The following is an 11,157-nucleotide window of genomic DNA, read 5'->3' on the forward strand; positions in this document are numbered from 1 at the left end:
CCCCCGCCTCTCCTCAGGGGCTCTCCATGGGGAGCTCGGCTCCCCCCCGCCTCACCGGCGGCCGCCACCACGATGTCGGCCAGGACCGTGTGCTTCTTGAGCTGCTCCTTGGGGGTGTAGCGGTGGGAGATGGTCACGGTGGCGTCCCCTGCGGAGAGCCGAGCGTCGGGCTAGAGCCGCCCTCGGGCCCCCCGGCCCCCCCCGGGCCCCCCTCACCTCCGGGGCGCTCATGCCGGCCGTCCGTGTGCAGCAGCATGGCGATGGGCATGCCCACGTTCTTGGACCTGCCGGCCACCACCACGTTCTTGCCCAGCGTGGGGATGCCCGTCCTGCGGATGATCTCCCAGACGCCCCACGGCGTGGCGGGCAGCATGGCGCACTGGTCCAGGCACAGGCGGCCCACGTTGATCACGTGGAAGCCGTCCACGTCCTTGTCCGGGGCCACGGCGTTGCACACCCGCCGCTCGTCGATGTGCTCTGCAAGGAGGACGCAGGCTCGGGCCGGCCCCACAGAGGCCAGGACCGAGCCTCGGCGCTGCCCGGCGGCTTTGCCATAAAGAGGCAGTGCCGGCCCCCGGGCAGCCACAGAGCTGGGCCAAGGGCCGGCGGGTCCTGGGTTCCAATCCGGCCGCTGGCCAGCCCTTACCCCTCTCCCACCTCAGAGCCGTGCCCAGGCCGTGATTCTAAGAGGGAAGTTGAGGTTCCAAGAGAGGCAGGGGTCCGAGCGGACGGCGCAGGGCCCAAAAGGCCAAGGCCGGGAGGGCTGGCTCCACGCTGGCCTCCATGGAGGCCCCGCGGTGCCAGCACTGGGCTGCGGCCTCCTCCGGCAGCCCTTCCGTGGCTTGATGCCCCACTCCGGCCGGCCGGGACCCTCAACCAGGGCAGGAGGCTGCGGGCGCCGAGCCTCCAGAGTCAGTCAGAGCGAGGGGCTGGCCCGAGGACACGCGGTGAGCCTCCCCGACTCCCCACAGCCGCCCCCAGAGAGCCGGACGCGACACCCGGGCCTGCCACCGGGGCTGCCCACGCAGAGGCACAGCATGCCGGGTAGGGCGGCCAAGCAAGGAGAGGCCCCGCCAGCCCCGAGGCCGGAGGCTCTCACGGATGCTCAGCCTGCCACGAGGCGCAACCACAGGGCATCCCCGGCCGCCGGGCCATCCAGGGTCTCCCAGCTAACAAGCGTCCAAGGCCGGGTTCAAACTCCCAAAGAGGAGTGCCGGAGCGAGGCCTGGCCCTCTGCCCTAGGGCGTCCCCCAGCACCCCAAATCTATTCATTAATAAAGTGGAACTAAAATGGGGGCCCCTCCTTCACGGTGCCCCGGACCCCAGTCAGGAAACTGTCTGTCAATAAGGGAGAGCCAGGCAGGGAGGACCCGCCAAGGAAAAGGCCCTCTGCTGGCCCCAAAGGCGCCCCCCGAGCCCAAACCTCCTCCTCTGGCCCCTCCCGACCCATTCTAGTCCCGGTGCCCAGCCTTCACGCTCTGGGGCTCCGGCCAGGGGAGAGCGCGGGGGTGCCACATCCACCGAGGCCGCAGCCGGCCCCGGAGCCTTCCCAGGGACTGAGCGGAGACGGGCGGATGGCAAAGGGCGCTTTGTGGCCTTCGAGCACCCTTTAGTGCCGCCCTCCCTCCCCCCGCAGATGCCATCAGGGCTGGGAGCGAGCCGGCCTGGGCAGCCTCGCCAGGGAGTCAGGAAGAGCCCCCGAGGGACAAGAAGAGCACCTGAGAGCCGGAGCTGGGGCGGCCGAGACCCCTCTTCCCCCCGAGGAGCCTGGCTGAGGGCAGCCGAGGCAGGAAGGACCCTCCAGCCAGCCTCCACGTGCCCTCTGCGTGCCAGGCCTGTGCCCGTCTGTGCCAACTCCTGTGCCCGCCGAGCGCCAGGCCCTGTTGTACAGAATATCCTGGAGAGCCCCCCACGATCCCGGCCATCGTTACCCCCATTCTACAGACGACCAAACGGAGCCCAGCAGAGGGCCGGGAGGTCCGTCACACTCACCGGGCAGAGGGAGCTGCACCAGCAGGCCGTCCACCCCGTCGTCCTCGTTGAGCTTGCCGATCAGGTCCAGGAGCTCCTCTTCGGAGATGGAGGCGGGCTTCAGGATGGTCTCACTGCTGATTCCTGAGGGGTTCAAGCACACTCACGAGCACATCCACGGGGAGCCTCGGACAAAGGCCGGCCGCCCCTTCTGCCCACGGCCTCCTCCCCGCTGACCAGGCCCTCCTCCCAGACCACAGCTGGGCCGTGGCGGCGAGGAGGACAGCTCGGAGCCCCCCATGGTCACGGCACGAGCCACCTACCCACGTCGGCCGCCGCCTTGGTCTTGTTCAGCACGTACGAGTGGCTCGCCGGGTCCTCGCCCACAAGGACCACGCTCAGGTGGGGCCTCTTGTTGCCCAGAGCCACCCACTGCTCCACCTCGTGCCGGGCCTCCTGCCGGATCTGCTGCGCCAGCTTCCTGCCAGAGATCACGACCGCCTCGTTTCTGCAGACGGGAAGAAAAGTGCCGTGTGAGACGCCGAGGACCGCCCGGCCTCCTCCCACCGACGCCCAGAGCGAGGATGGGGGACCTTTCCCGGGCAGACCCACGCGGGGAGAGCAAGCCTGTCAACTCAGGGGCCGCTGGGGGGCTCCGTGGATGGAGATGGGACGTCCTGGGTTCAAATGTGGCCTCAGACGCTTCCCAGCTGGGTGAGCCTGGGCGGGTCACTGAACCCCCATCGCCTACCCTCACCGCCGATACCCAGCATTGATTCTAGGGCAGAAGGGAAGAGCCAAGAAAACTCAATCCAATAAACACTAAAATTCCTTTTGTTAAGATCAAAGAAAAGATTCAGAGACCAAAACCCCAATTCTAGAGTAAAAGAACTGCGGTCGGGACGGCCACTTGGCAGCCAGGAGGTGTGACAGCAGGAGCAAAGGCCCAGCTTCCGATTTTCCAATACTGAATACTCCGTGTATTCTTTTAGTCAGGGAGCATCTATTAAGCACCTACTATTTGCAAGGTACCCGCTTCCTCCCAGAACACAGATGAAGACAGTTCCCACTCTCAGAGCCTGCTCTTCCCCGGGAGGTGAGAAGACCAATTCAGGGCACCCAGCTCTCTGCTGTAGTGATTCCAGAGTGCAACAGACCTTGTGCTGACTTCATCTTATGATTTAGTCTGCATGGCTGAAGCCATGTCTCTCTGTCACTGTCTCTCTGTCTCCGTCTCTTTCTCTCTCCTTTTCTCTGGCTCTCTCTGCCTCTGTCTGTCTCTGCCTCTGTCTCTGTCTCTGTCTCTCCCTCTCTCCCTCTGTCTGTCGCTCTCTTTCTGTCTGTCTCTCCTTTTCTCTGTCTCTCTCTGTCTCTGTCTCTCTCTGTCTCTGTCTCTGTCTGTCTGTCTCTCTCTCTCCCTCTCTCTCTGTCTATCTGTCTCTGTCTCTCTCTCCCCCTCTCTGTCTCTGTCTCTGTCTCTCTCCCCCTCTNTCTGTCTCTGTCTCTCTCTCCCCCTCTCTGTCTCTGTCTCTGTCTCTCTCCCCCTCTCTGTCTCTCTCTGGAATCAGCTTTCCTGCCGAGTTACTTTGGAGGGATGATGAGAAGTCGTCCTCTCTTGCCCGTAGTCCCGGGGATCCTCCCAGGGCATCCTTAAGCCTCAAAAGGGAGGCCTTTGCCAGGCCCTGCCAGGCCTTGTGGAATACGGCGAGATTTTATCTCTTCAGAGGAGCCAACGAGTCTGGCAGGCCTCCTGCTGCCCTGGAAGGCTCTCGGGGCGCTGAGGGTCACCATTAGAGCTTTGGGGATTTTATCTGAAAACACCAAACCGCACAATCTCTGCAGGTGCTCACAGCAGACGCGGCAAGTGCAGGGCACGCGCGGCTCTCCCAAGTGAACTAAAACTCCCAAATGGAATTGGAAGCTATTTAACAAAATACTACAAATACAACAGAGCAGAGCGCAATGGGGGTGCTCCTGCGGGGGCTCGGGGCCGGCTCTCTTGGAACTCGGCCGCAGGCACTGACGCACCCCTGGGCGCTGTTTCTAACTTCTCCTCTGTGAGGCTTTTAAATGTTTCTCCCCATAAAGTGAAAGCCTTCGCACAGACTGATACGGACCTCCCGTACCACAGGAGTCCTTCTGCGACATCCCAGAGCCCTCGGGGTGCGGAGCCCCCACTGGGCCCTGGCAGCCGGCTCTCTGGAGCGAGCCATGGCTGAGATGGCCGTGAGCGTGCTGCGGGTGTGTGCAGCTCTTACCAGCTACCCTGGACACAAGCACCCAGGCAGAACTCGGCCCCTCCCAGCTCCAGCTCGCCACGTCTCACCCACAAGGGCAAAAACAGGTTAAGAAAGGGTTCAAGGGTGCGGCCAGACTCCTCCCTAGAAGGCTGGGGAGGATGTGGAGGCCCTGCTGGGGGAGAGGCCCACTCCCCTTCCAACCCCCAGAAGAGAGTCCCCCCCAAACCCACCCCCAGCACAGGGCCCCTGAGCAGCTTCTCGTGTTGCTCAGCCCATTTCCAGGGCCGGCAGAATCCCTCACCCTCCTGGGAACATTGTCTGAATGCTGCTGACCAATAGCAACAGGAGCCAGAAAGGCCGGCTGGGACCACCGAGGCGCAGCTGCTCGGGGGCTTCCTCTCTCCTGCACGGTCACAGATGGACGGGCAGCGCCTGCATCAGTCACCCTCAAGCCCCCCTGGGGTGGGGTTTAGTCAATGCAAAGGAAATAAATTTGGGAGTTTGCCGTGTGCCCACACTGCCTGGCACAGACCCTGGCACAGTCAGGACAGCCTGGGAAGTGAGTGGCGGCCTCTTTCGGGTCCTCATCAAGCAACAGCTTCGGTCTCGTGTCACTTCTATCGGTGGCTGGCTAGTGAGCCATTCCGGGCCTGAGTCAGGAAGACGTTTGAGTTCATCACGAGTTCGAATCCAGCCTCAGACCATTAGAGGCTGGGGGTCCTTGTGAGAAATCCTTAGCCCCCCCCCTTTTAGCAGAGCCCTGCCCATCTTAAATCGATTATTTTATCCCTGTGATTAGTTCTATTTGGTGTTCCCTCGTTTGAGGTGACTTCCATGCAGATGGAGAAGAATTACTTCTTATTAATAGGCAATCATCAAAAGCCGCTGGATAGGGGCAGCTGGGTAGCTCAGTGGAATGAGAGTCAGGCCTAGAGACGGGAGGTCCTAGGTTCAAATTTGGCCTCAGACACTTCCTAGCCGGGTGACCCTGGACAAGTCACTTGACCCCCATTGCCTACCCTTACCACTCTTCCACCTATAGGTCAATACACAGAAGTTAAGGGTCTAAAACAAACATAAATAAATAAACAAATAAATAAATAAATAAATAAATAAATAAATAAATAAATAAATAGGCAAGCCGCTGGATAGGATCATACCGAGCGAGAGTCCTTCCTCTCGTGTTCAACGTTAAGGTGCCCGCAGAGCTCACAGGCTGTTGTGCCTCAGGGCCCGGCCCACGACCCACGGGGAGCTCATCCACGCCGTGCCACCTCCTCCTCGTGGCTCATGCCAGGCAGGCTCAGAGGTCACTAGGGTGCCCAGCACCTGCTGCTAAGACTCTGTTAGGACGGGGCGTAGGCATGCCCACCTCACTGCTTAGGGGAATACCGAGAGTTTTGGAAGTCCACCAAGGAGGTAACAGGGGGGTGCCTGGTCCACCACTGAGCTCCTCCTGGGAGGGGCCAGCATCGCTTCCTGTAGGGGAAAATGGCCTTGGGCAGGGCTAGGCAAATTGGGAGGCTGTGACGGGTTCCTGTGAAGTGGGGAGAGACAGGAAGTGACATGGGAAAAGGATTCTAAAAGGTGAGACCAAGGACAAGATTCCCTCTTGGCTTCCTTGGTTCTTCAGTGAGGAGATCCCCTCTTGGTTGGCGCTTCGGTGGGTCGCTCTCTTCAGCGTGAGCTCTGGGGAGCTGCTCAGAGGTCCTACCTCGGGTGCGCTGAAGGCTCTCAGCAGTCTTTTTAAGCATCTTCTGGCTCTTGGGATTTGGGCTTCCCAATCAGGGCTCTGAATTCCATCGACACTCGATTTCGGATCCGCATTCTCGGTCTAGCAATAGCATATTTGTAGCCAAACGAGTTTTCCTACCTCTTTCCCGTATTTCATGTCTCTACCCAGCCGTAAATAAAAGCTGCTCACCGCCATTTCAATGGCCGAAGTTCATTGTTTTTATAAAGTGACCACAATTCAATTATTTTAATTCACATATTTAGGAAAACCAATTCTAAATCTTACAAGGGGATGACGGGGACTCAAAGGCTGGACAGTCAGAAAAGCTGCTCAGCTAGAATCCTGTCTCCGGGGGCCCCTACAATCTCTGTGGAGCCACCCACCTATCATGAAGTCCAGAGTTTGAATTCCGCTACAGACATTATTAACCGTGTGACCCTGAGGTGAGTCACTGAGTCTCAGTTTCCTCATCTGTAAAATGGAAACAATACAGCTGCCCACCCCGGCTTGTTGTGATAAGGTCTGTGATGTTCTTAGCACCCTCTTGGCCCAGAGCGAGTGCCTAATCAATACAGAGGCCCTTCCCCCTGTCCCTCTTAGCCATGTGCCAGGCTGGGGAATAGCAGCCCATGTCCCCGGGGTCGGCAGTCACGGCCCCTTGGCTGGGGGTCGTTTTCCTCTACAGTAGGTGATGCTGGCCTCTCAGGGAAGAGCTCAGCAGACCAGGAGCAGAACCAAAGCCATCGGCCAGAGGTCAGGGCCTCCCAGCCCTGAGAGATGCTGAGAAAGGGACGCCACAGGCACCCTGGCCCCTCCCTACGTTGCCGTGACAAGGAAGGGTCAGTAACTGAGCTGCAGCCGCCAAACCTCAGGCCTCGGAAGGAGGGAGCGTCTGGGGCCCTCAGAAGCCTTTCAGGCTCCACCCAAGCTTGCTTTGAAAACTTTCCATTAAAGCCCTGACTCAAGAGTTAGGAGGATCATTTTAAAGCAGCCACCAGCCCAGCCCCACTCCTCTCCCCTCCCCTGCCCTGCCAGGCCATTCCATGACCTCACCGTCTCTGAGGCCTTGAGTGTATAATAAAATCTGTGGGCCTGGAAGCCTCCCAAGAACTTAGAGACACTCAGGGGAGGCTGTGGCGATCGCCAAGAGCAGCTGGTGAAGCAGACAATGAAGAGGGCTACAGTGTTCCCTGGAAGCACACCAAGTGAACCAGGAACAGCAGGAGCACCCAAACCTTCTCCCCCCGACCCCCAAGGAGATCTGGGCCCTGAGCATGGTGTCCCCGTCCAGCAGGCCGTCGGGGACGATCCTCCAGACAGCAAGACATGCCTGAGCCCGGAGGAGCCCCGGGAGCCCCAGCACCAGCTTCACGGAACAGCCGCCCGATGTAATAAGGGAATATGGCAACAGGGTGATACGAGACCAAGGGCTGGAGGTAATAAGGAAATTAAGGCAAGGTAAGGTTGCAATAGGGAATAAGGCAGGCAAGGGACTAAAGGTAGGGTGAATAGGGATAAGGCACAGTGGATAGGGTTTTGTGGATCCCTAAGGCAGTAAAGTGGATAAGTAAGGTACCAGATTGTGATGGTAGGAGAGGTAAGGGAATGACTGAGTTTAGGGAATATAAACACAGAGGTATAAGGAGTTGTAAGGGAGAGGATGTTTTGGGCAAACAGCTGTATGTAGCCTGAGAGACACAGACTGGGACACAGGTTTGAGACAGACACTAAAGGGATCAGACTGAGCCCTCCAGGCAGGAAGGGCCCTTCTACAGACCAAGCCAGGAACGGCTTGAAACTGACCAGAGGGCTTTCTAGTCAGTTTCTCAGGTTCACCAAGGATGAGACTAGAGGAAGTATTGAGATCTCACTTCCTCCGAAATGGACGCCTCCAGCTTCCCTCAAAACCCAGAGAGAATGTTATTCCTTCTCCCCTTCTCCCTCTCCTATCAATCAACTAATAAACTAGCCAAAGGTTAGATTATGTGACAAACAGGGTTTATTGGCAGGGACAGAGGGGTAGCAGGTAACCCTAACAGCCGCCTAGAGAAAGCTTCAGGTGGGGGAGGGAGACAGGAAAGTGAGACTGAGAAAGGACCTGCCTAACTCAGCCCCGAGGTTTTGTAGCCTATAGGGTTAGGAAAAGTTAGATACAATAATCAAAGGGATAATTTGTAACCAGGATAAGCCCTATTTGACTACCGGAAACTAAACTATCAAGTTCAAAAACTAACACTCGGATCTACCCTCCTTTCAAAACTCACAGAAATTTAGGAAGGGGAAATGATGATGGGGAATAAGGGATGTTTAGGGAGACTCAAAGGAAAATAGTTAAACTAACAAATTTTAAGAGAAAAGCTACAGAATATAGGCCAGGTTTTCAATCCAAAAATAGAGCCTCCTACTCTCCACGAGTCTCCAGGGTCAACTCCCTCTCCTCAAGATTCTAAACGCTTTTTCAACTGTCAGAAAACCTGCAGTAAGGCTTTGAAGGGCTGGCATGCACCCTATTTGCACTACACCGTGGATGAGGATCAACGAAGACGAGGGCCTGTGGGCAATCCCCAGGGAAGCCGATGACCAGCACACCAGAGAGTGCCCCAGGCTGGCCGCAGGACTGATTTACCATGAATCATCCCCGACATCCTCCGGGCCTGCCACACCGAACACTGTTTGTCTGCTCCAAACTCAGCACTGCTGCTCCCCCTCTTCTCCCTGGCAGAAGCTCCTTCCCGTCAGACTCCCTCCAGCTTTGGCAATGCCCCCCTTCCTCCAGGGGCTCCCCTTGGGGTTCGTGACTGCTCTCTCCTCTCGATCCCCTTGGATTCTTGTGAGTGCCAGAAGCAGGCCGGGACAGCGGCTCCTTTCTGTCCCGGGTGCCAGATTTCAGTCATGTAAACGGTGCCCAGCCGAGTTCCACAGCCAGCTGGAGATCTTCTTTTTTTTTTTCTTTTTCATTTTGTACATCCATTTGATTTTGAAAGCAGTCCATGACATCACATTCATCAGGAACACTAAGCAACAGCAACACCCCATCTAACCGCATCTACACTATCCCCATCCAGAGTCTTCCCACGTCTCCAGTGAACCTTCTCATGGCCGATGAACTCGCTCTTTATAATTACTCAATGTTGGGGGCAGCTGGGTAGCTCAGTGGATAGAGAGCCAGGCCTAGAGATGGGAGGTCCTAGGTTCAAATCCAGCCTCAGACACTTCCCAGCTGTGTGACCCTGGGCAAGTCACTTCACCCCAATTCCCTAGCCCTGACCTCTCTTCTGCCCTGGAGCCAATACACAGTATTGACTCCAAGATGGAAGGGAAGGGATTAAAAAAATAAATAAATAATGATAATAATTACTCAATGTTCAGTGTGGGGTAAAAAAACCACACATTTTCTAAGGTATTTTTAAAACTCCTAAGTGCGTAGAGCCCGAGATCTCAGAGCCCCGAAAGTGTGGCCAGGTAGAGCGGGGCTCTCTGCAGCTCGCCAAAGTGTCGTTCCAATGGCAGAGATTTTTGGCATCCTTGAAATTTCATTTTGGTAACCTTCGTCTCTGGGGGAGGCAGTGAGATATTCAGCTCTATTTCCCCTCACACACATCCGATAATAGTTTCTCTTAGGAGACTCGTGTTTCAGAATTCTTTTAGACACGATGCTTTAGAAAAAGAACTTCATCATCTGTCTTGGAATCAATATTAAGTATTGATTCCAAGAAAGAAGGGCGGTAAGGGCTAAGCCCTGGGGATTAAGTGACTTGCCCAGGGTCACACAGCTCGGAAATGCTGGAGGCCAGATCTGAACCTAGAACCTCCCACCTCCCACCTCTAAGCCTGGCTCTCAATCCATGGAGCCACCCAGCTGCCTTCCTTATTTTCTGCCCCAGTAACAACTCTAAGACAGAAGGGGCAAGGGCTAGGCAAACAGTTAGGTAACTTGTCCAGGGCCACATAGCTAGGAAAGTGTCTGAGGCCAGATCTGAACCCAGAACCTCCCACCTCCTGGCTCTCAATCTACTGAATCACCTAGTTGCCCCCTCCCCCCTAGTTCTTTTGGGCACATTTTGTATCTAAATTTTTTTTAATTTTTTTTAAACCCTTAACTTCTGTGTATTGGCTCCTAGGTGGAAGAGTGGTCAGGGTGGGCAATGGGGGTCAAGTGACTTGCCCAGGGTCACCCAGCTGGGAAGTGCCTGAGGCCGGATTTGAACCCAGTCTCTAGGCCTGACTCTCCATCCACTGAGCTCCCCAGCTGCCCCTTGTATCTAAATTATATCAAATTTATTGTCATGTATTCAAAATGCAGAAACAGTTCAGTAAAAGGCTTCTCTCAAAAGGTCCAGCTATACGAGTCAAAAGAACTTTGGGCTCAAAGTAAGACAGATGGATTCCTGCAGTTCCCCAGGCAGGGGCTGACCTGGCAGAAGGCAGCTCCAGAGGCCCCCTCGGAGGGAGAGCACCATGTGGGGCCCTTCCATGAACTCCTTCAGGCCAGTCTGGAGGCCTCTCACCCTCAGACCATGTGGCAGGCAGTGCCGCGGGCAGGAGGAGGCAGCTCTTCAGGGAGGCCAAACAACAACTTGCCAACAGAATAGATAAATAAGCAGCAACAGCAGGAGTAGCCAGCGGAGCCTCCGGAGGCCGCCACCTTGGCCACGACCTCCATTGAGACCCCGTCACAGAGGGAGGGAGCTTCCCCTGGCCCAGCGGCCCTGGCCGTCAGGGAGAACCCCGCTCACTGCGGAAAAGGGGGCCATCACTGCCAATGCCCGCGGCCGACCTGGCAGGGGCGGAGCGGGGCCGCCACCCAGACAGCTGCCCGACCCCTGCTGTGGTCACCAACCATCCAGGGATGCGCCACCCGGGAAGAAGAAAGCCGGCCATCCCCGTAAACCTGGACCAACAGCCTGGCTGCCAGGCTGGCTGGAAAGCAGACCCTGAAGGCTCAGGGCAGGAATCTGCCCATTCCAGGCCACCATAAACACACACACACACACACACACACACACACACACACACACACACACACACACACCTTCCCCCACCCAAGAAGGCATTCTTGTGGCCACTGATTTTATCGGCACAAACTCTCCCTGGGTCAACACTGTTTCCATGTGACTCCCAACTGAACTCGAGCGTGGCCTTCCTCCCCTGCTATTGTGGGCTCAGCCGGCATGTGGCCTCGTCCAGCAGGTTCACATTTGTTTAGCACTT

The 11,157-nt window shown here is 57.0% G+C and overlaps 1 protein-coding gene across 1 annotated transcript in view; it reads right to left on the reverse strand.

The window, feature by feature from the left end:
• MTHFD2 (methylenetetrahydrofolate dehydrogenase (NADP+ dependent) 2, methenyltetrahydrofolate cyclohydrolase) overlaps positions 1–10,609 on the reverse strand; it is a 25,855-nt gene extending 15,246 nt beyond the window's left edge. Inside the window, exons 1-6 of the mRNA XM_044659248.1 lie at positions 10,463–10,609; positions 8,610–8,830; positions 2,295–2,479; positions 1,993–2,115; positions 217–477; positions 56–148 (exon numbers count right to left, since the gene is read on the reverse strand). Of these exons, the coding sequence (XP_044515183.1) occupies positions 56–148; positions 217–477; positions 1,993–2,115; positions 2,295–2,479; positions 8,610–8,830; positions 10,463–10,609 (1,030 nt within the window). The remainder of the gene's footprint in view (positions 1–55; positions 149–216; positions 478–1,992; positions 2,116–2,294; positions 2,480–8,609; positions 8,831–10,462) is intronic.
• Positions 10,610–11,157: the final 548 nt, after the last annotated feature.

Source organism: Gracilinanus agilis, chromosome 2, assembly GCF_016433145.1.
Source record: "Gracilinanus agilis isolate LMUSP501 chromosome 2, AgileGrace, whole genome shotgun sequence".
In the NCBI taxonomy this organism is placed as follows: Eukaryota; Metazoa; Chordata; class Mammalia; order Didelphimorphia; family Didelphidae; genus Gracilinanus; species Gracilinanus agilis.